The 23,778-nt window shown below is 43.8% G+C and overlaps 3 protein-coding genes across 11 annotated transcripts in view; 2 read left to right on the plus strand and 1 right to left on the minus strand.

Annotated features, from left to right (window-relative positions):
* The window catches only part of HOXC8 (homeobox C8), a 3,690-nt gene extending 2,814 nt beyond the window's left edge, over positions 1 to 876 (plus strand). The window contains exon 2 of the mRNA XM_071729428.1: positions 333 to 876. Coding sequence (XP_071585529.1) covers positions 333 to 628 — 296 coding nt within the window. The 3' untranslated portion in view covers positions 629 to 876. The remainder of the gene's footprint in view (positions 1 to 332) is intronic.
* ATF7 (activating transcription factor 7) overlaps positions 1 to 23,778 on the minus strand; it is a 190,655-nt gene that overhangs the window by 105,038 nt on the left and 61,839 nt on the right. The window lies entirely within an intron of this gene.
* Positions 19,581 to 22,758, plus strand: HOXC6 (homeobox C6). Of its 2 annotated transcripts, none has more exons than XM_071729461.1 (2): positions 19,581 to 21,247; positions 22,376 to 22,758. In XM_071729461.1, the coding sequence occupies exons 1-2, from the start codon at positions 20,848 to 20,850 to the stop codon at positions 22,711 to 22,713; spliced, it is 738 nt and encodes a 245-aa protein (XP_071585562.1). In that variant the 5' UTR covers positions 19,581 to 20,847; the 3' UTR covers positions 22,714 to 22,758. The 2 variants fall into 2 exon arrangements, with proteins under 2 accessions (XP_071585562.1, XP_071585564.1); XM_071729463.1 differs by having other exon boundaries at positions 22,400 to 22,758.

The raw sequence follows: 23,778 nt of genomic DNA on the forward strand, positions 1-23,778 counted from the left end.
CTTCATATTCCCAATATCAGCCCGATGCTGATCGATACCAACCCCTCCAGTCGTCTTCAGTGCTTTTAATCTGCAAAATACCGAGAGAGGAATTTAATTTTTTTTTTTTTTTTTTGGTGGGGTTTGTTTGGAATTTTTTTTTGCTTGTTTGTTTGGGTTTTTTTTTTTGTTTGTTTGTTTGGGTTTGTTGTTTTGGGTTTTTTTTTTTGCTTTTTTTTTGGGGGGTGAGGGGTGGAGGGCAGCATCCTCCCCAGGCAAATCGAGGCGAGGGGGTCTGGGATGGGGTGGGGGAGCAGAGGATGAAGAAGTTATTTGGTGTTTGTGTCCTATAGCTCCCGGAAGACGCAGTGGCAGACAAACTTACAGCCGGTACCAGACCCTGGAGTTAGAAAAGGAGTTCCTCTTCAACCCGTATTTGACACGGAAGCGGCGGATTGAGGTCTCTCACGCCCTGGGACTGACCGAGAGACAAGTGAAGATCTGGTTATCTCAGAACAGGAGGATGAAGTGGAAAAAAGAAAACAACAAAGATAAGCTGCCGGGGGCCAGGGACGAGGAGAAAACGGAAGAAGAAGGGAATGAAGAAGAGGAAAAGGAAGAGGAGGAAAAAGAAGAAAGCAAGGACTGAGTTCTCAGCCCCTTGAAGTCTCGTTTTATGGCAGATGATAAATCGAGATGTTTACGACGGTCATTTGCTTTTATAGAGTATAGAATGGAGAGGCTCACACAGCAGTAACTACCTGTCAAACAGTTGTAGCCTTTTTATTGTCATAGAAACTTCCCCTACTTTTTCTCTTCCCCCCCCTCTCTCTTTTTTTTTTTTTTTTTTTTTTTTTTTTTTTAATAGCTGCATTTTTAGTTCAGTAAGTCGGCTGGATTGCGAGAGCAGGGGGGAAAAATGATAATAATAATAATAATAATTAATGATCCAGCAAAAGCCAAACTCCCCCCAACCCTTAGCAGCCCTGAACCTCAAGCAAATGTCACTGCTCGTCCCCTGCGAAGCTGCACCCAGGGCTGGGTGAAAAAAAATGAAGTTTTTTATGAACAGCTTTGCCTTTTTTTTAATAAATTTTAATTATTTTTTTTTTTTTGGCGGGGGAGGTGTGCTCTGCTTTGGGTTTTAAAGCTTGGGGTTTCGTGCGTGCGTGTGTGGGGGTTTTTTTTATTTTTATTTTTATTTTTTTTAACCTCTCCTCAATGACCCCAGGGGAAGTGTGAGGGTGTTTCCAGCTTCCCCTTAGTTCGTGCGGTCTCTGCCTGAGCTGTGGAGACCTCCATCCCCACCAGGCTTTTATCAACCCCCTCGCAGGGGCCATTCCCGCAGCCCCGAGAAGAAGAGGAGCTGGGAGGGTGACCGTACCTGGGAGAGCCCCAAACACCCCCCTGCCACCCCCTCCCCAAATTTCTATAGGATTGAGGCTTGTATATACCTTGATAGGCCAGAATTAGCCCCCCGACCCCCTCCTTGGTTTCTCGAGGCGCTGTTTACCCTCCGCCTGTGTGAGCACTCGAAATTCTTCCTGTACTACCTAAAAGGGAAAACCTGCAATAATTATCAAAGTTATCAACCAGGGCTTGACATATCCTAAATTTCACTCTGTCAGGATTTATTTAAGAGAGAGAACGAGCTGTGTTTTGGCCCTGATGCAAGCTACTAAGTAGCATAAAATAATAATTAAAAAATACAGTAATAATAATAATAATAATAATAAAAAAAAACCAACCACCTTGTATTGTACTTTATCACTACCTATAGAAGGAGTCATGCTTTGAAAGTATTTGTAATGCGGTTTTATTGTCGTTTGTTGCTGCTTATTTTCTTGAAAAAAAAAAATAAAAAAAATAAAAAAAAAAACCTCCCAACAACTGAAACTGCCTAGTTGAGAACGCACAGTATTGTATTATTTTATTGTGCTTATACAGTAGTGTAGAACTAAATTGCACTGAATGTATAGTTATCTATTTGTCTTGACTTATCTGTTAATGCAACATGCTCGAAAAAAAAAAAAAATTGTCATTTGTTTTATGTAAAAAAAAAAAACCAAACATAGTTCTGTGTGTTCAAACTCTGAATGTAGCAATTACCGCCAGAAATAATAAAAAAAAAAAGAAAAAAAAGAAAAAAAAGGAAAAAAAAAAAAGAAAAAAAAAACCAACCACCCATTCCTGGACACCGTGGATTTGTATTGTATACGTGAGACATTACGTAAATAATAATAATTATAATAATATTAATAATAAGAATAAAAGATTTTAAAAGGACAGCGCTGCTCTGTCTCTGTGTCAAAGCCCCCACACGTCCGCACCCCTCCAAGACCTCATCCTTCCCATCCTCTTTGGCAGACTTCAAAAAAACCCCAAGATTTGGGAAAAAATCCGAATTATCCTGGCTGCTTCCCCCACCCCCAGAAGCGGAGGTGACTGGGGAGGGGGAATTTCAGTGCAAAAGCTGATTAAAGAAAAGGGAGCTGCTCCTCGTCTGCCTCAAACTGTCGGTCCGGCAAAAAAAAAAAAAAAAAAAAATAAAAATTAAGGATAAAATAAAATATTGGGACAATTTCATCCCTCTCCGCTTTTTTATTTCCTGTGGGCAAAGCTTCTTCCAGGGGGTGGGGGGGGGCACGAAGTGCACCGAGGGGGTGAGCTTGGTTTTTTTTTTTCCTTCTCCCAGCTGGGAAGTGCCATGGGAAAGGGAAAGGGTTGGGAAGTGCAAAGCCCTGGCCCTGGGCTCCAGGAAAAGCTTCTCCGTCCAGGACCCGCCGTTTCTTTATCCCCCCTTAACCTGCCCCCCCTGACCCCCCCTCCCCGGCTCCTGGGGACCACCCGGTGGTCCTGGAGGATGGGAGACGAGAGATGGAGAAAGGGGAGAGGTGGGCAGGAAAACCTGGCCGGAGCCCTCCGAGGAGCTTTGGGCAGCAAGTGGCTTGGGGGTAACGCATTTTCCTCTGGGAAAACAGCTCAAAAAACGCCAAAAATGAAGTGAAGTAGTCGAGAAAGCGGTTTATTCCCTTATTTATATTTATATTTTTATTTTCCCCAGGCGCAAAGTCCCTTTGGAGTCTCCCCCCTCACATTTATCTCTGCTTCCCCATGGACACCATCCCTAAAGTAACACATCCTTTGGTTTTCCTACTATTATTATTATTATTATTACTATTATTATTATTATTATTATCATATTTTGCTGCGTTCTATTCACTTTATTTCTTTCCAGCACAACCTGGCGCTGATGCCTTCAAGCTCTCCCTTCCCCTTCTCGGCGAGGGGATGAACTTTAGGAATATTCTATTGAGAAACAGAAATATTTCTCTCCCCACCAGCCTCAAACGATCTCTCTTGAATTGTAAAACCGGGTCTTTCTTTGGGTTTGGGGGGATTTTTTTCATTTTTTTTTCAATTTTTTTTTTTTTTTTTTTTCCCCTCCGCTCTCCTGATAAATGGGATCCAGGGATGCAGAAATAGACGGGATGTTTACCCAGATTTTGGGAGATAAGGGAGCCCCAGGGCTCCTCACACGCAGCCTGATGCTCTGAGCTCTGCCTGGGGAGGTTCCTCTGTGGGTTTCAGACATTCTGCACCCAAAACCCCACCAGGCTTAAAGGATTTAAACGCCTCAGGGCTTGAAATTGCTGGACTCTGCCCAGGAGGGCTGGGAAAAAAAAAAAAAAAAAAACAAAACAAAAAACCCAAAAAAACCCCCAAAAAAACAAAAAAAAAAAAAAAAAAAAACAAAAAAACACCCCCAAAAATATAAAAAAAAAAAAAAAAAAAAAAAAAAAAAAAAAATCCCACCCAACCTAGAGCTGGGCGAAACACAGGGAAATGGGACTCGGGTGGGTGCACCCACACCCACCTCTGCTCCCTTCCTTCCTCCCCCCCCCCAATATTTGCAACCCCCGTGAAATAAAGATGAGGGGAGGGGGGAGGAAAAAAAATGACAAGGGTCGGATCCTGAGCGGGGATGGGGCTGAGTCCCCGCGGGTGCGCAGCTCCCGTGGGTGCCCACTCGCGAATTGCAGAGAAATAAAGCACCAGGCAGAGCTCCCCCCTCCCCTCACCGGCGGGGTTCATCCCAAAAAATAGATTTTTAAACCCCTCCATAAGGTCGATTCTAGACTTTTCCATGTCGAGGGCAGGCGCGGAAGATAAGCGGGTTTATTAGCCATAAAAAAAAAAAAAAAAAAAAAAAAAAAAAAAAAAAAGGAAGAGTGGTTTATTCTAACAGAGCTTTTTGTTGTTTGTTTCCTTATCTTGGGGGGGATTATTTCTCCAGCTTATACAACACGGGATTTATTTTTTTCCTCTCTCCTCGTTTGCTCTCAGAGGATAAATTCCTGCTCGTTCTTCCCAGCGAGAAAAAAATCTGCAGAAATCAGGGGAAATACCAATATACTTTCTGTTCTGTTACTTAAAAAAAAAAAAAAAAAAAAAAAAATCGAGATAAAAGCTTGGCGTAGAAAATATCCTCCCAAGAAGGGGGGGGAGAGGGAGGAAGGAGAGGGAGAACTTACCAAAGTGTTTCAAAATAATAAAAAAGAAAAAGGAAAAGAAGCTGCCTCCGCACTCTATCCATCATATTTAAATCCACAAATCTAAGTAGTTTCCCCCGAACGAGTCCTCCAGAATGAGATTTATCTCCCAAAAAGGGTCTGGAGTGAAATTATTGAAAGTACAGCCGTTAGTTTTGGGGGGTAAATGTTTATGTTCTGCAGGCAAGACAAGAGAGTCGCATCTTCAGATGACATCCAGTTATTTCGGTAATCACTCCATCATTTCCCGAGAAAAAAGAGAAGAGACCATTTTATGGGGGAAAGTAATTTGAGAGAAGATTCGCTCTCCACAAAGTGGCTTATTCAGAAATGATCATAGCTCGGGTATTACTGAAATTAGACTCATCTCCCCGCCTGAAGTAAGAAATATCGTCCTATTCCAGGCTTTTTTATTAGCCAATCAAATTTCCTTCGGATCTCCGTTTGTGATTTGTGAAAAATATCATTCCTCGAAAAGCTGAGTTGAGCATATTGCTTATTTTCCCTTAATTTATTATTCTAATCACAGCCGCCGCCGCGCCATAATGCAGCCATTAGGCGAAAAAATTCGTTTAGATTTTATACTCCGAAATGGGCACGGATGAGATTTGAGAGGCAACGAATTTCTCGGGCATTAAATTTTATTTTTTTTTTATTTTTTATTTTTTTTCGCGCGGGCGCGGGTGGAGGCGAGAGAGGAGGGAGGAGGGAGGGGAGGAAGATGCGCGGGGACGGAGGTGCTGGTGTGGAAACTTTGCGAGCCGGATTTGTTAGAGAAAATAATGATAAAAAAAAAAAAAAAAAAAAGGCAATTCCGCCTCATTTATTTTGGAGCTCGTCTTATTTTTGCCCCGCCGTCAAAATCCCGGCGCTTTTCTCCTCCCAGCCCCGTCAAGAATATTGGGAGAGGGTTTTATGGGATGGGGGGGAGTGATGGAGGGAGCGAAACCATCGCCCCTCCCAAAAAAAAAAAAAAAATCCTTTTTAGCGAACGCGATCCCAGGTTATTTTCTGCTGCCAGGATCAAAATTTCCTCTTCCCCATTATGGAATTTATTATCTTGTCCGCTGGCTGGCAAAAAAAATGGGATCTCCATTGTGCTCGGGAAGCTGTTGTGGTCGTAGTTTCCCCCCTCGTAACTTTTAACTACCTGTTATAAAATTTATTGGTGGTTTGTAAAGTGAATAAAGTAATTTCCCTTCCATCCGGTTGTATTACAACCTTTGTGTTGTTTGGGCAGACAGACACGCACCCAGCCAAGGGGAGAAAAAATAAATAAATTCAAGAGGCAGGAGTGAGAAACACAGACACAGACACCCCCCCCCCCTCCCCTTCTCTCCCCCTCCCCTTCTTTTATTTTTCTCAATTAAAATTAAATTAAGGCGCGGAAATACTTAAAATTAAATTAAATTAAAACGGGAAAACAATGAAAATCTGCGAACACAGAGGAAATGAGTTGGGGAAATGCGGTAAAATATTTTATATTCGTCCTTTTTCTTTTTTTTTTTTTTTTTAAGCGCGGCCCTCGGTGCTGAAATTTAGGGTTGGAGGGAGCGAAAAATAAATAAAGAAATTAAAAATGAGTTTGTCCAAGGATAAGGGGAGCAGAAAGGCGGCTTCTTGGCAGGGTTGGATGTGGAGGAGCCCATCTGGGCTCTCTGGTCGCCTCTTCCCACCCGTTGTGGTTCTCCTGGTGCCCCAAAACCAGGCCTCGACACGGCCAAAAAAATGTCCCTCTGCCTCCAAATCGATATTTCCACGGATTCCCTCCCGGGTCTGGATTAAAAATAAAAATAAAATAAAATAAAAATAATCAAAGGGCTAAAAACCAAAAAAAAAAAAAATAAAAAATAATAATTCCACATCCCTGCTATGGTGGCGTGGAAAAACAAAGGCTGGGGAGGAAAAAAAACAGGGAAATAAATAGGTTTATGTGGTTAAAACCCATGGATGTGGGGGTCCAAATCATAGCGCTGGGGGGGGGGTTGGGAATTTAGGAAATAGAAATTCAGTTTGGGGTCAATATCGCGCCTTTGGCTGAAGTTTGGGGGGGAATTTAGGTGCCCCCCCCCCCAACCTCCCGAGGTTGGACGGGACCAGAGGGAGCTTTGGGGGGGATCAAGTGAGGAGGGAGGGGGGGAATCAGGAGGTTTAGGGGGGGAATATTAATTTTTTTTTCCCTGGAAGGTTTTCTTCGCAGTGGACACACCCCTCTGCAGAGCTGGCTGGCAGGGAAATGGGGGGGGGGGTGCTCCGAAATACTCATTTTCCCATTTGCCCCCTCCTTGACTTCCTTTAATTATTAATTTAATGCCTTTTAACCCCCCCCCCCCTCGTCACTGGATGTGTTTATTTTTCAGGGACTGTGTACTCCATTTTTTTTTCCTCCCCTGATGTTCTTCCTCCATGTTTTTTCCTATATCCCCCCCCCCCCCTCCCCAGTTAATTACCAACACGGCGCATAAAAACGTCCAAATCTGGAAAAAAAAATAAATAAAAATTAAAATGCTGAGAATTAACCCGAGCATCTCATCACCCCCAAATGAAACCGAATCTTTTAAAAAAAAAATAAAAATAAATGTACCCTTATTTTATTAACGCGGCGGCTTAAAAGCTTCAAAAAAAATAAAGGGGGGGGGGGTAGCGAAAGCGCAGAGGCAAAAAAAAAAATCGGAATATTAAAGCAGAATTGTATAAACATGGCGACAGACGAGAGCATTTGCACTCGTCACAAAAAAATGCAACGCATTCCTGGTTGTTTGCAGAAAATTTACAGCTGAGCAATAAAAGTTTACGACTGAATCACAAGTTGGATTGGCCACAGGAAGTCATGTGGACTCCATCCATGAACGTGAACTTTTTATTGTGGTTTCTCTTATGACTCTTTCGCAGTAGTCTTGCCTTTAACAGTCCAAGCAGTGCCAGGGGTAGGATGGTATTTTTGTCCCCCCCACCCCCCCTTTCGTTATTAGCGTGATGATGATGATGATGATGATGAATTTTTTGGCGGCTGGGAAAAAAAAAAAAAAAAAAAAAAAAAAAAATTCGAGATTTTTTTAAAATAATTTTTTAAATTTTTTTTTTTTTTTTTTTTTTTTTTAAATTCCCCCCCCTCCCCTTTCTCTCTCTCTCTCTCCCCTCCCTCGTCTCCTTGGGGTCGGAATTCTTGGTTGCTTTGGGCATTTTGGCATTAATGAGTTTACTGCTGCGTCTGGTTGCCGCCTCCTATTCCCCACCCCCAGGGGCAAAACGCGAAGGCATTTCCTTTGCAGGATGCGATGATGAGGGGGCACAACCAGTTGTAAATACCTTTTTTTTTTTTTTTTCCCTTTTTTCCTTTTTTTTTTTTTTTTTTTAAACCCCCCAAAAAAACCTCAACCCAAAAAAAAAACCCAAAAAAAACAACAAACCCCAGAGAGAGAGAGAGAAACAGCTCCTCCAGCTTCCCCCATCCTTCAACCCCAGCAGAGAAGAACTGTTTGGCTTTTTGTTTCGATTTTTTTTTTCTCCGTTTTTTTTTTTTTTTTAATGTTTCTTTGGAGCTGAGCTGCTGCGCCAGTGGATCAGAAAGAGGGAGAGACAGAGAAAAAAGAGAGAGAGAGTGAGAGAGAGGGAGAGGGGGAGACAGGAGCCTCTGGTAAGTGTTCCCTATTGGTTAAAATGTGTAACTAATGATCCATAGCCCGGGTGTTAAGGATAATGATGCATCCTTGTGCGAGCGAGGGGTGTAGCTTGGATATGAGGAAAAGCTGCTGTGGGGCGGCAAAAATGCGGTTAATTCTTGGGGGGGGGCGGCGGTGGTCGTGGGAGAGAGTTGGGAGGGGGGGGGGAAGAGATGAGAGGGGAAAAAAAAAAAAAGGGGGAAAAAAAAAAAGCTTTGCTGTTGCTGATGTCATATTCGGGGTGCGGGGAGGCAGATCGGGGGGCGCCGGGGGGTCGGGGGGTGGAGGGTGGAGAAGGGGAGGGGGTGTTTTGGGGAGGGGGGGGGGGTGTTGTGTGGAAGGAGAGAAAAGGGAAAGGGAGGGGGGGGAATGGGGAGGGGGAAAAAAAAAAAAAAGCAAAAAAAAAACCAACCCCGTGGAGTGGGAAAATGATTGCTCCGAACTTTTGCTTTTTTGCAAAAATAAATAAATAAGGGGGGGGGGAAGGGAGGGGAGGGGAGGGGGGAGGAGGAGAAGAAGCGCATGCGCGGAGGGGCCGTCCCCGCGCAGCCCGGGTGGGGCTGGCAGTGCCATATTTAATGAGCTGCGCTGCTAATTGTGGGCACCAGGTTCGGCTTTGCACGCCCACCCTGCCCCCCCCCGACCCCCCCATGTCCCCTTCCCCAAATCCAAACCCCCCCCCCCTAACCACTCCCTTCAACCTCAGGGCGCGGCCTGCGTTTCTTCCGCGGGGTTGCGCGCTTGGCTGGTGGGGCAATAATTAATATTAAGGGGGAACTAATTAACAATCGAACTCTTTGCATCCCGCCGGCTCTTCCTGATTTTCGCTTTTTTGCAAGCGGGGGGGGACGGGGGGGGGGGTAAAGTTGCTGGAAAAGGTTTTTATTCCTTGAGTTCTGTGGAATTCTGGTGAAATTTCTGGGATTTGATGAATTTTCTGGCGTTCCTCTGTGCAAATCACAAAATGAAAGGTGTAAATAATAATAATAATAAGAACAGTAATTAATAATAATGATAATAATGATAGCTTTGAGCGCTCTGGCTTTCCTGCGAAGTGGTTAATGCGGGTGTTGGCTTTTTTATTTTATTTGCGTGCGAGTCCCTCCCCTTTTTCATTTTCTAAATTATTATTATTTATTCCTTCCCTTCCTTTTTTTTTTTATTTTTTTTTCCCTCCTTCTTTTTTCTTTTTTTTTTTTTTTTTCTTTTTTTTTTTTCCTTTCCCCTCCAGCAACTTTAATTCAGGTTTAACGGGTGAGATTTAAAACCTGACCCTTCCCCTCCTAACCTCCCCGTCTACCTTCCCATCCACCTTCATCCCCACCTACCCATCCATCACCTAATCTCCTCCATCTCCCTCCCTATACCGCGCAAAAGGTACACAGAGATCGAGATGTAATGCGGTGACCTTCATTTCCTCCCGGGGTTGTATTTCTTTTCCTTTCTTCATAAATCCTCTTGTGTTTAAAGACGAAAAAAAAAAAAAAAAAAAAAGGAGAATAAAGAGGGTGTGTGCGAGCAGAGATTTGCTGCTGGTGGTGCCAACACGTATAGGGCTGGATTTACACTTATAAAGGGGCGGACATTAAATAAACCCCGTGGGGGGGGAATTTTCCGGCTTATTAAAAGCGATTTTAAGGGGGTCCTCGGTGTCTGCGGAGGGGCTGGGGGAGAGATGGAGGTTCTGGGGCTCCTCGCTCGGTGTTTTGCTGCTTTTTTGTGTGTGGTTTTTTTAGCGGTTGTTGTGTTTTTGGTGGTTTTTTTTTTTGCAATAAAAATGGCCTCCTCGGGTTTAATTTCCAGCGCGCTGCGGCTGAGAGGAGGAAAAAAAAGAAAAAAAAAAAAAAAAAAAGAGTTGTTAAGTTCTGGGAGTGGTTTTTTGGGGGGTGATGTGTTAAGTTTAATGAAGGGAAAATAAAAATATGAGAGAGGACAAAAAAAAAAAAAAGAAGTTTCCCAAGTTGGGGGAAATCGCTCTTTTCTTTGGAGAAATCGGGTGAATTCTTGCGCCTGCCTTGGGGTTGGGGAATTTTCGGCTGAACAAAAACCTGCAGGGGGAAAAAAACCGGGATTTTATTCCCCTTTTGCCTTTGAGACGACCCCGTCCTTCCCGCCTTTATTTTTAATTTTTCCAAGGCTGAACTAACCAGAGGGATCCAGGGCTGGGGACTCGAGGAAGGGGCGAATAAAGAAGGCAAAGAGAGTTTCTCCTTGGTTTTGTGGGCTGGGAAAATCCCGTTGTGAGCTCTGCCTGGACCGCGGGCAGTCGTAAAGACATTTTAATGAGCAAACAATGAGTGTTTATTGGAACCACATGATTACAGAAATGGGATCTTTTATTGTTTGCAGCCTGAAATCCGTCTGCTCTTCCCGCTCCCCGCTCCCGGGCTGCTCCAACACCCCCCTCCCCTTCCTTTAAATCTCTTTCCTCCAGGCCTGGAACGCAAAAAAAAAAAAAAAAAAAAAAAAAATTAAAATAAAAAAATCAACTTTCAAATCGATTGATTTTCTCCTTCCTCTTGACGTCTTGTCCTCCTTCAGCTGAGAAACATTTTTAGGATGTGGAGCTGGAATAACGGGATGATTTATATGCTTGGAGATGGTGATTTTTTTTTTTGTTTTGTTAGTTGTGGGTTGTTTGGGTTTTTTTTTTTTTTCTTCTTGTTTTTTTTGTTTTTTTTTTTTCCTATTCTAACCCAGAGAAATAAATCGCTGCTTGTATCTGTCCCATCAGGGATTAGAGGGAAATTGCCACGTGTTATTGACATGGACTTTAAGGAAATTATAGCTTTTCCTCGACAGATGCAGTCGGCGGGGAAAAAAAGGGAATAAATTAAAATTTAAAAATAAAATGAAAATTAAAAATTCACGCAGGGGCTGGGTTTAATAATTTATCATTATTATTTTTTTTTTTTTAATGGCAATTCCGCCCTCCAAACCCTTCCCAATTTACTTCTCGGGGCGTTTTATTCCGAGGTGTTGAGTTCGAGCCCATTCGCGGGCAAAGGACGGAAATAAAACCCCGGGCAAAAGGAATTTCCAGTTTATTTATTATTTGACCGCGTAGCCGCTCCGCACCCGACCAGAAAATCCGCTCGATACGATCTTCCCCTCCGCGTGGGCGTTAATCTCCGCTTCCCTGAACGCGTGTTAGGAGCAAATATAGAAAAAAACACGGCGCGTGGGTGGGTTTTAGGGTGGCAAAATCCGCCTGGAAAGAGCCTGGAAAAATCTGTAACCAGCAAGGAATTATTAGGGGGAAAAAAGCCATTTCCCAGCTTGTCGCGTGGAGGACTCTCGGGGCTGAGTAAACCCACGAGAAATCGTGTTTTATGGAGAAATTATCCCTAAGTGCGCGGGCGGTGAGCGTTGGAGATGCTCAGCTGGATTTCCACGTGTGTGTGGGGCTGGATCTTTGTGCTCATTTCCCCCAGAAATGTGATTTTTCTCGATTTTTTTCCTCCCCCGGGTTGTATTTCTAGCTTTGTGGGGCAAAAGGGTTTGAGGTTGGGGTTTTTTTGTGGTTTGGTTTTTTTTTTTTTTTGGTTTTTTTGTGGTTTTTTTTTTTTTTTTTCGGAGCTCGGCGTGCGGAGGAGAAAAAAGGCGAAGGGAGATCAAAAAATCAGTCATAGAGGGGGGAATCCACTTTGGGAGAAGCTGATGCGGAACATCGAGGGATCAAGAATTTGATTTTTTTGGAGGAGATAGTTGGAGATCTTGTTACTTTTGTTGGCGGGGGTTTAATCCCTGCGGTTTAGTCCTCGCCGGAAAAAAAAAAGGGTGGAAAAGGGGTGAAAAAAAAAAAAAAAAAAAAAAATCCTAAGTGTTTGAGGCCAGCGTTTAAAAACATGAAACATTTTGGGGTTTTTTTTTTAATTATTAATAATTTAAAAATAAGGCCTTTCGCCACCGGATCTGGGGAAACAGCGAGGGCTTGAAGTGCGGGCTCAAGTTTTGGGAGGAAACTGAGAAAAGCGGGGCAGAAACACCCCAAAACTGGGATATTTTGTCTATTTGAAGAGGGGAGGGGGCCGCTTGACCTCCAGGTTGGGAAGGGGAGGAAGATGCTGGGGAGGAGGAGGAAGGCGAAAAGCGGCCCCGTCTCCCCTCCCCGCCCTCCTCCCCTTTTCTCTCCAGACACAACACAATAAAAAGGGAAAAAATCCCCGAAATTGCGGGTGTCTGGCCGCAGTCTGCAGGGGACAGGCTGCTCGGGTCGCCTTTGTCGCATGGGGACACACCTTGCTGTAAAAGTCTTTTGTCCCCAGACTAAAGCCCCCCGCGTTTCAATGGGGGGCGGGGAGGGGGAAAAATAAAAGGGGAAAAAAAAAAAAAAAAAAAAAAAAGGTGGTGGGGGGGGGGGGGTGGTGGTGGTGGAGAAGAGAGACAGGGAGCAAGGCAAAAAAAAAAAAAAGGAAAAAATTAAACATATCCCAAAATCCCACCCTAAAATCAGCCTCCAAGCGAGGAGGGGGGGGGGGAAGGAGAATTTGTCCCACAGGTGGGGCCCCCCCTTGTCCCCTTTTTTCCCTTCCCCACCGCCCCGAGTGTTTAAATTTCTTCCCGTTTTTGTTTACTTGTTTTTGTATACTGCCACCAAGTGACAGAAACTTGCAATTTTTTGCAATTTGGTGCCTTCTGCCCTCCCCCCCCCCCCCCTCCTCTCTCTGTCTGTGTCATTGGGGGGGGGGGGAAGGGGTAGACAGGGGCTGGGGGAGGGGGAGATAAACCCCCCCCCTCCTCCTCCTCTTTCCCCCTTGGCTGTGCAAAGCTCTGCAAAAGCTTCTCCACCATAAAAAAAAAAAAAAAAAAAAGTCACTTTGCAAAGAAGTTTTAAGACCTTTAACATTGAGGCGTGTGTCCCCCCCCCCCTGTCTCGCTCCCCCCCCCCTCCTCGGCCACAAACTTTCTCCAAGCCATTTGAAACTCTTCACTTGCACTTTCTGCTCGTTGAAGGCGGTTTTGGGCGGTGTAAATTTTTTTTTTTTTTAATATATATATATTTTTTATTTTATTTTATTATTATTATTCCTTTCGTTCCGTGCTCCCGGGGCTTAAATCATCCCAATGTACGTGAACTCATAAAAATAGATAAGGCACGGCAGCTCGGGAACGGTATTTTCCCCCCTGAAAATATGAGTGTGTTTAAGCAAATCTTGAAATATTAAATCGGGGCTCGATTAAAGGCGACTTCAATGTATAAATTCAACAAAGTGCTCAAGTGGTTGTCTCCAAATATATAGTTTAATTCTGCTTAAGTAATCGCCCCTAAAAAAAAAAAAAATAAAAATAAAAAACCCCAACCCAACAACACACACATCATTAAGGCAACAATTATTGTTTCCTGAATGATTTTATTTATTTTTTTTTTTTTTTTAATTCCGAGCCACCTCTGATTAAATTTCCCCCCTCATCTCTGCAAAGAATAAAAGGGGGGAAACTGCCTGTAGTTAATGACAACAATTTTTCATTCCTGAGTTATCCTTGCAGAACGCAATAACATCCACTCCTTCTTTTATTTTTTAATCTCTCCGCCCCGCAGAAGAAATTCTCCCTCTCCGCTGCACCAAAATCTCCTTTTTTTCTTAGCCCATTTCTTCCTTTTTTTGCCCCACAAAGTCCAGTCCGTCACGGCTGTGACGTCATGAGCGCCACTGTGGCTTTTTTGGGGGGAATTGGCAGGATTTTCGGGGCTGTTGCCGCACAGAAACACAAATTAAAAAAAAAAAAATAAAAAAAATTAATAAGAAATAAAACCTCATCATTAAAGCTAGGAAGCAGGTTGCTTGGATTTGATTTGATTTTGCCCGGGAAAGTTGGTACCTGAGCGGGTTTCCCCCGGTTTGGGTGCAAAAAAAAAAAAAAAAAGGGTATTTTCCTGGCTCCAGATTAATTAAAAAAACCCCATTTCATTCCACTTTTAGCCCAGGAATGTGTCCGCAGCCTCCAGCCACCTCCCTACGAATAAAGCACCACTCTGGGATTTTATATCCCCTGAAATATTAAGGATTATTTTTAATTTTCCTCGGGTTTGGTGGTTGGTTGGTTGGGTTTTTGCTCTCTCCCCCTTCTTTGAACTGCGATTTATTCAGGAGCGGATTTAATCAGCAAATTAAATCGAATCGAGGTGGTTTAGCCGGGGGAAGGGGGTTCTTCCCCGGGTTTTCTTTTTTTTTTTTTTATTTTATTTTATTCTTTTTTTTTTTTTTTTTCGCTGCTCTTAACTTTTTTTTTTTTTTGGCAACGTGGTTACTTGGTAATTTAAGACCCAGCGAAGTCCCGTTTCCGCGGGGAGATTTCGGTGCTGCCTCCTTTTGTTGGGCTGAGATTCGCCAATAAATCTGGGGAAGGAGAAAAAAAAAAAAAAAAAAAAAAAAAAAATCATGAAATAAATCACCACCACACCCCCCCGATTAAAAAGAATATTTGGGAATTCCGAGCCTCCTCCCCTCGCGATAACAACGCGGGGGGAAGGAAAAAAAAAAAAAAAAAAATCAGAATAAACGCTTAAAAAAGGTCAGAAAGCGCTTTCAAGCCTCGGCAGGGAGAAGAGGGATAAATTTCAGAAGTAGGAACAGATTAATTTCTCTTCTCCACTCACCTCCCGGCTTCTGGATAGCAGACATGTGTTTTGACAATTGCCAGAATTCCCCTTTTTTTTTTTTTTTTTTATTACCTTCCAACCCCTGGAAATGTCTGCAGCGACTGAGAGGTTTTGCAAGCGAGAAAATATTTTTTTTTTTTCCCCTTTTTTTCCCCTCATTATTCACACTATCTCGATTTTTTTTTTATTTTGCGCTGCAACTTGAAGGGAACCGCCCTGAACTTTTCTTGCACTTTCCTAAAGCGGCTCCTGAGAATAAAATAAAAGCCCCAAGAACACGTTTAAGGCCATTTCCCTCCCCTGCGCTGCAAGCAAACAAACAAACAAAAAGAAATCAATAGGAAAAAAAGCAAAGAACCGACTCGTCTGGGCAACTCTGGGCAGTAAATTCTCCCCTTTATCCACCTAGGGCGAAAAAAAAAAAAAAAAAAGAGGGAATCGAGGTTTTTTTTTTTTAAAAAAATAGCAGAAACGATTCTAAATGTTGTTTCTTTTTTTCCAGCCCTTTTTTCTTGGAAAAATACGGGAGGGGGGGGAATGGATGTTTTCGGTAATTCCGGGTTTTGTTGCATCCGGGTGCAGAAAATGCCTTTTAATTAAGAAATGAAGCTCCCGAATAGGCCAAACTTTCCCAAACGCGGCGTCTGCAGCGCCGAAATCCAACTTTGAGCTGGGCTGGGGAGCTCTGAGCAGAAGGATCCGGGGGAAGGAGCGATTTAATTTTATTTTTTCGGTCGTTTGGTTTGGTTTTCTTCTTCTTTTATTATTATTTTTAATTAAGAGCCGCCCAGACTCTGACTCCGGGGTTGTAATTACAGAGAACAGAGACGGCTCCAAAACAATGCGAGTCAGTTCAGGCTGGGGGGGAAGAGGTAAATAAACCAAATAAACCCCTATATAAACCCCCAGCAGTTTGTTGCTATCCTGGTACCCCCCTTTATTTTTAATTTTTTTTTTTTTGGGGGGGTGTTTCTGTTGTTATCCCTATTTTAGTTTGTTTTTTTTTTTTTTTTCCCTCAGGCGTTATTTACAGGGGGAAAAAAAAAATAAAACAACAAAAAAAAAAACAACAGCCAAGCCTTCTTTTGACAAGGGAAAAGCCTGTTGTAAAGAGTAGGAATAAATTCTCAGCGAAAGACCCAAATAAATAATTAGGACTCACGTGCGCCATAAATGTCAAGTTAAAAAAAAAAAAAAAAAAAAAAAAAAAAAAGGAAAAAAAAAAAAGGCCAAAAAGGGAGGAGGTGTGGAGGGGGGGGGGGGAAAAGGCAGAGATCCCAGCTACAAGGTGAAATCAGTTTAAATAAAAAGGCTTTTAATGGCATCACTTGTTTTTACCTCTAAGAGCTTCCAGGATTTAATCAGAAGCGAACGCGGAGCCTCAGGGCCAGATGGGGGGGGGGAGGGGGTGGGGGGGGGTGATGGGCAAAGCGGGGGTCGTGGGCCTTGCACGCGCGTGGGTGCGGGAATTTGGGGGGGGAAACCTCCCACTTCCAGCATCCCCCGAGAGGGATTTTTTTATTTTGCAGCAATTCCCAGCAAACAACTCCCCCCCCCCCCCAAAACCCAACCCCCCCCTTCCACCCCTCTTTGGATCGTTTTAATTTTTAAATCGTGAGGTGTTTAGGGGGGGGGGGGGGAAAGGTCGAGTCTTGTGGGTCCCAGCGGGTGGGCACAGCCCGACCCCGACACGCGTGGGGAAGAGGGGGGGGGGAGCCCCATCTCTTACCCCACGCCGGGATCAACCCCAAGATGAGGGTGGAAAGAGCCAAAAACACAAAACACCCCCGGATTTTCCCCCCCCCAAGCCCCGAGTAGCACTCGCTGGCAGTAGCGGGGTCTGCAGGGAGGGGGGGGGACAGGGGGGGGGGGACCCAGCGATTCGGATTTGGTTCCTTTCAGTAATTACTGAGGGATAGAAACCACATGTGTTGGGATCGCTTTTTATTTTTTTTTTTTTTTTAAACCCTACATACACCCCCCCACGCCCCCCCTTTCCCACCCCCCAAATCATTTCATCAATTCCCTAATTATAACTGGGAGGGGGGGGGGGGGGAGGAAATCTCCCGACACGTGGTTTGTTTTTTTTTTTAATTATTATTATTATTATTATTCCCACCTCCTTTTTCGCTGTGTGAACCTATGGGGGGGGGTGGGGAAAAGGAAAGAAAATTTGAAAAAAAAGGAAAAAAAAGGTGGGGGGTGGGGGGAAATATGGTTTCTGAGGGGTGAAATGTTATTTCAGATTTCTGTGGGCGCTTTTTCTGGGAACAAAGAGCAACTCCTATTAAAGAGCTACTCGAAGACTTGTACATATTTCTACTGCTGTGTAGCACTTTTAATAAAACATCTGTTCTTGCTTCTGCTGATGAGTTTACATAATTGTTTGCAGACCAATTTAACCAGAAAGAGCCCCACATCTTCCCTCTCCGTGTTTACAGGGTGGGGGGGGTGGGGGGGAAAAAGAAGAAAATCCCTTTTTGGGATTTTTTTAGGGACTGGACGAAATACTTTGGAGAAATCCCCAAACTACTGGAAAACATCAATGGGGAGAGGAGGGGGGGGGGGGGGGAGGGTTTAAAAAAAAAAAATAAAAAAAATTCTATATATCCAGTGCACTCAAAACGTGAGGCTGAGGGATTGCAATGAGTAAAAAACACTTTAATGATGCCTCATTTGTGTTTCCAGGAGCTTTTGGGGTGGTTGTGCTCTGTTGGTTGGGTTTGTTTTGGTTTGTTTTTTTTCCACCCCCCTCCTCTTTCTCTGCCTTTTCTCCTCAGAAAGCTGATTTTTAACGTGGGAGAGGATTCTATTTTAAGTTTCTTTACGGCAGCTGGTTTCTGTTCACTATAAATCGACCAGACTTTTAAGACTTGCCCTCTGTTTAGAGAAGTAATAAAACACTTAACTTTCTCGCCTCCCAGTCACACGGTTATCACACAGGTCTCCGACACAACAACAGCCCCCGAGCACCTATACAAAAATAAAAATAAAAAAAAAAACAAAACAGGCAAAAAAAAAACCAAACCAAAAAACAAACAAAACAACAAAAAAAAAAACCAAAACAAGGGGGAGCAGCAAAAAAAAGAAATCATAAAAATTAATAACCATTAAAATAATAATAATAATAAAAATAATAATTAAAAAAAAAAAAAAAAAAAAAGCAGCTTAGGAGGAGTCTTTTCCAGCAACTCCTCCAAAGTTTGGCAAGGTTGGCAGGGGTGGAAATCTCTTTCCAGAGGTGCAGCTCCCCACCTCAAGCTGCCCCAGCAAAGGTCCAGCCCCTCCAGCTGTGGCTACTTTTAATTTACTCCCCAAATTCCGGGCGGGCTGGGAGCGATGCACAGGGGGGGAGAACACGCCAATAACTGCAGAGCCCTCACCCATCCATCCATCCATCCATTTGTTGGACCTTTGGAACAATTTAATATCTGGCAGCAGCTTGCTGGGCAGCGCTGGTTTCCAAAGTAACCCTGTCCTGGAAGGACTGGGAAGGTTGGGAGGGGGCAGGGGGGGGGCAAAGGACCTGTGCCCAGGGCTAAAAATATTTCCAGCACATCCCCAGTGGCTCTGGCTGGGGGTGGAACAGCTCAGCTGAAGGGGGGGGGGAAAATAAAATTAAAAATATTAACAGCCACCCACCCCCAGAAATCGCATTGCTGTCCCATTTTCTTGGATTTTTTTCTCCTTTTTCTTTTTGAATCCAGAAATCCCCGGCCAGGCTCTGAGGGGGGGGGGGGGAAAAGGGCAACGAAAGCAAATTGAAGTTCGCTTTTTTTTTTTTTTTTTTTTTTTTTCCTTTTTTTTTTTTTTTCCCTTCTCTTTTCTTTTTTCTTTTTTTTTTTTTTTTTTTTTTTTCCTGGGATGGGGGAAAAAAAACCCCACAAAAAGCTGCCTGTAAAATCTTCCCCCTGGCCATGAGTCTGGAGCTGGGCACCAGGTTGGGCAGAGGTGGGAGCCAGGCTGAGCTCCCCACCAAAAGAAGATGGTGCCCACTTCCAGCTCTCTTCTTTTTGGTTGGAAACTTTATTTTTTCCCCTAGTGACACTCAGGGGAAGCCTTAACGTTATAGAAGATGAATACACGAGCTTTTTTTTTTCAGTTGTAGTCTCGTTTATGGTTTTATTGCTACCATTGATTACTTTGCTTTGTTACACAGAGGAAAAAGAGCATAAAATCCGTTGGCATCCGGGTTCCTGTTATAGCTGGGGAAAAAAAATATACACCCCCCCCCCCCAGCCCTTCTTTGTCAGCTAAAATCTTTTAGAGAGACGTCGCTAAAAAAAAAAAAGGAATAAATAAAAAAATAAAGGAATTAAAGCAAGAGAGAGCAAGACAAACAAATCCCCTCAGTTTGGAACTGGAGTGTGCACCCACAAAGCTTCCTCTGCCCCAACCCCCTGCACCCTCGTGTTTAAAATAAAAAACGTGGGCACAGTGGTGGGGTTTGGGTTTTTTTTTTTTTTAAAAAAAAAAAAAAAAAGAAAACAACAAAACCAAACCAACACGCCAACAGAGAGAGAGAGAGAGAGGAGGCCAGGGTTTCCCTGCCATAATTGAATTTTTAAATAGCAAGCCACCAGAATGATAAAGATACCTCGCAATATTTACAGATCAGCAGGTATGTTTTACATTTAAGGGGCAATTTATGGCTCCAGATTGAAATTAAAATTAGATTAGCTGTCTTCATTTCAATTAGTTCGAGGTGCAATCTACCCAGAGAAGACAGAATATAATCCCCCCCCCCCACCCCTTTGCATCCAACTAAATATTTGCCAGGGAGAAGTTTCCCCATCACTTGGAAATATCTGCAACTGCAAATTGCTGCAAACCCCAACACGAGGTCGCGTCCCCAGCCCCACTCCAAACAAAAATTCCTCTTTTCTTATATTTTTTTTCCTTTTTTTTTTCCCCTTTTTCTCTTGGTTGTAGTTGCTGGTGCAAATGTAAATGTCCTTTAGCATTGAAAATGAGCAGGGGAGAAATGGCAAAGTCGAGGGGAAATTTAACTTCCAGCCTAACGTGAGTTTGCAGGCTTGGGTGTTGCTTTTCTGGGTGTCTTCTTCTTTATTTTTTTTTTTTTTTTCCCTTCGCCCCCCTTCTCCCCTCCCCAGGACACAGTTTGGGAAGGCTCTGAAACACGTTATCAATTCGGAAGTCGCCATGTTTTTTTCCACCCCCCCCCCCCTCTCTCTTTATGTCATATTTTCTCATCAGGAACACAAGCAATTGATTCCATAATATTGACCAATGCTACGAGGAGAACAAGAGGGGAAGGAAAATAAAAAAAAAATTTAAAAAATTAAAAAAAAAAAAAAAAAGGAAGAAAGAAAGAGAAGGGGAAAAAAAAAAAAAGGAAAAAAGAAAAAAAAAAAAAAAAAAAAAAGGAGGGTAATTTATGGCTTAATATTCTGTGGACATCTGAGATTTATTACTGGGAATCCTGAGCTATTTTATTAGGAGATATTAAGCAAACAGTTCTTTTCAAAACAAACCCAAACACAACACCAAAACACAAGCAACAGAAAAGCACAGACACACGGATGGGGCTGCCAGACCCCAGCGTCCAGCGGCAGAAAAGGGGGGGGGGAAGGGGAGAGGAAAAGTTAAGCCTGGCTTAAGAAATTTGTGCCCCCCCACGCCCACCCCTCCCAGCCCTGCTGCCCCCCCCCTCCTTCCCCCTTTCCCCCTCTCTCCCCATCCCCACCCCCCCAGCCAGGACCCCCCCCCCCAGCCCCTGCCTGCGGAATCTCTGCCCTCCCCACCGCATCCTCCCCATCCCTCGGCACCCCGGGGGTGCTGGGGGGGTTTTGGGGGTGCAGGACTTACTTTCCATGCCCACTTAGTTTCAACTAGGGAATCAACAGAAGCAAAAGCAATTTTTTCCCTTTTTGACACCCGCCTCCCCATTGGCTCCCCCCGGGTCAGCTGACTTTGTCATTTTGTCTGTCCTGGAGCAGAGCCTTCCCTATAACAATCTAGTTCAGACTACAAACTGGAGACAGAAATAAATATTAAAGAAATCACACAGCCAGGTGTAGAGGAGGATATGAATTCCTATTTTACAAACCCATCTTTATCCTGCCATCTAACCAGTGGCCAAGAGGTGCTTCCCAACGTAGCCCTCAATTCAACTGCCTATGACCCTGTCAGGCATTTTTCTACTTATGGAGCAGCCGTTGCTCAAAACCGGATTTATTCTTCTCCTTTTTATTCACCGCAAGATAATGTTGTGTTTAGCTCCAGCCGAGGACCTTATGACTATGGATCTAATGCTTTTTACCAAGAAAAAGACATGCTTTCTAGCTGCAGGCAAAATTCTATGGGACATAATACACAGACATCAATCGCACAGGATTTTACCAGTGACCAAAACAGGAACACTTCGCAAGAACAAAAAACTAGCATTCAAATATACCCCTGGATGCAGCGTATGAACTCCCACAGTGGTAAGTTTTACAGCTCGGAGATATAAATTAAATAAACTGAACCATCTTTACGACCTTCTCCCTAGCAGAACAGGCTGAGCGACTTTTTATGGCCCCATAAAAACAATAATATAGCTCCTTCACAGTTGCAGCTACAGGCCTTTTATTTGTTAAGTTGTTGCAAGCAAATATGGCTTGTTATGCTCTTTCTAATTAAAAGACTTCGAGAGTGTAAAATATCGATAATAAAGTGCAGCGAGCTCTGCTCGGGAGTTAAGCACAAAATATTACCGGGGTAAAAATAAGTTTTAATGACGGGTGCGGGAAGTGCGGCGGGTTCCCCGCACCAAGAGGGGCTGGGGGGAAGCTCCCATCGCCCCCCGCCTCCCCCTCCCCTTCCCCGGTTCCCCCAAATCCTCCAATTGGCAGAAATAATGTGGGAAAAAGAAGTAGGGGAAGAGGGGGGGGGGTTGGGGGTAAGGAGGGGGATGGGGAGAAGCATCCCGGGAGAAAATGACCCGGGAGAAAATGTTGGGTTAATTGAATGAAAAAATAGAGATGTTCAATCAAAAAAAAAAAAAAAAAAAAAAAGGAAAAAAGAGAGAGAGAGAGAGAGGGTTTTAATCAGAAAGAGAGGTGGTTAATCAAAAAATGGGAGGGGGCTTTAATCAAAAAGAGAGATGTTTAATCAAAAAGAGAGAGGCTTGTTAAAGAGAGACATTTGATCAAAAATTAAAAAAAAAAAAAAATAAAAATGAGATGTTCAATCAAAAAATGGAGACATCCAATCAAAACCCAGCCAGCTTTCATCCAAAAATATAGAGATATTTAATCAAACAAGAGAGAGCTATTATTATTGTTTTTTTTTTTAAGGGAGGGGGGATGCTGGGGAGGGGGCAGGCGGCCGGGGCTCGGGGGGGAGGGAGGAGGAGCGGGGCGGGCGCGGGGTTGCGCGGGGGCGGAGGGGTTGCGCGGGTGCGGGTGTTCTTTTTTTCCCCTCCTTCCCTTCCCCTTCCCCCCCCCTTTTTTTTTTTTTTTTTTTTTTTTTTTCCCCTTTCTTTCCCCCCTTTTTTTTTTTTTAATTTTTTTTTTTATTATTATTATTTTTTTTTTATTTTTTTTTTGCCTCCGCGTTCTGACGATTTTTAGTCTGTTTTGTCTCGGCATCCCTAGGAGTGGGCTACGGGGCCGACCGCCGGCGGGGCCGCCAGATTTATTCCCGTTACCAAACCTTGGAGCTGGAAAAAGAATTTCACTTCAACCGGTACCTGACCCGGCGGAGGCGAATCGAGATCGCCAACGCTCTCTGCCTGACGGAACGACAGATCAAAATCTGGTTCCAAAACCGAAGGATGAAATGGAAAAAAGAAAGTAATTTGAGTTCAACTCTCTCCGGGGCTGGGGGGGGGGGAACGGCCGCAGCCGCCGCCGACAGTTTGGCCAAGGAGGAGAAGAGAGAAGAGACAGAGGAGGAGAAGAAGGAGTGAAAAAAAAAAAAAGTGACAGCTCGGTGGCAGGAACCTCCCCCCCCCCTCCCCAACCTCGACCCCCCCCCCCCCCCCCGCCTCGTATTTATCACCGGCACAATGTTTGGCGACGTGAAAATAAATAATAATAATAATAATAATAATAAAAAAATTAAATAATCACCGTAATGAAGCGGGGGGGGGGGTTAAGAATAACAAGGTCGAAGGTGGAAATGTGGACGCCCCCCCCCCTCCCCCTCTTCACCCCTCCCTCCCCTTTTCTCTCCCCCGTGACCCCCCCCCCCCTCCCACCCCGCACTCCCAGCTCCGCCATCACCTATTTAACTCGGGATAAGACTCTTCCAAACCGCACATCCCCCCCCTCCCCTTCCCCCCCCTTTTTCCCCCTCCCCACCCTCCCCCTACAAAAAAAGATTGGGCACCGGGTCGGGTCGGACCCTGCCCAATCGCTTCTCCTTTCCCCCCTCCTAACCAGAGCAGTGAAAAAAAATCTGATTTCCCTAAAAAAATTCAAAAAAAAAAAAATTTAAAAAAAAAAAAAAGCTCCTTCCACCTAAATGTAACCTTTCCGAGAGCATCCTCCTTGTATTTAAGCAGAAACCTGGGCTCATCACTGCATACTGCAAACTGTGACAGTTTCTGTGTGAATATTTTTAACTGTGTTTGTGGTACCTGTATTTATATTTATGTTTAGCACTGTAATGTTCCACGGTATAAAGTGAATGGAGTTCTATAGCGGTAGAAAAGGGGAAAAAAAAAAAAATGCTTAAAAAAAAAAACAATAAAAAAAGAATAAAAATGAAAAAAAAAAAAAAATATAAAGAATAATCTTGTGTTACACCCTCTCATGTATAAAGGTCATGTCCAGAGGACTATGTTGAGTATTTAATAAAAACTGAATATTATTTTTAAAGTTTATAGAATGGCCTCTGAGCTTCAGTTGAAACCTTTTCGTGTTGAGAGCGCAGCCTGTTAGAAAGTTTCACTTATCTTCTGTGTGTTGTTCCTGAAAAATCAGCTCCCTCTCTCCTTTTCCTCCCTGCTCCGTACCTCTCGCATTCAAGA

The sequence above is a fragment of the Heliangelus exortis genome, chromosome 31 (assembly GCF_036169615.1).
Source record: "Heliangelus exortis chromosome 31, bHelExo1.hap1, whole genome shotgun sequence".
Taxonomy (NCBI): domain Eukaryota; kingdom Metazoa; phylum Chordata; class Aves; order Apodiformes; family Trochilidae; genus Heliangelus; species Heliangelus exortis.

Excerpts from the sequence above, each read along its gene's own strand:
- HOXC6 (XM_071729461.1), top strand. The coding sequence starts at position 20,848 with ATGAATTCCTATTTTACAAACCCATCTTTATCCTGCCATCTAACCAGT. Across the intron at positions 21,248-22,375 it reads GCGTATGAACTCCCACAGTG|TCTGTTTTGTCTCGGCATCC; the intron begins GTAAGTTTTACA and ends GACGATTTTTAG.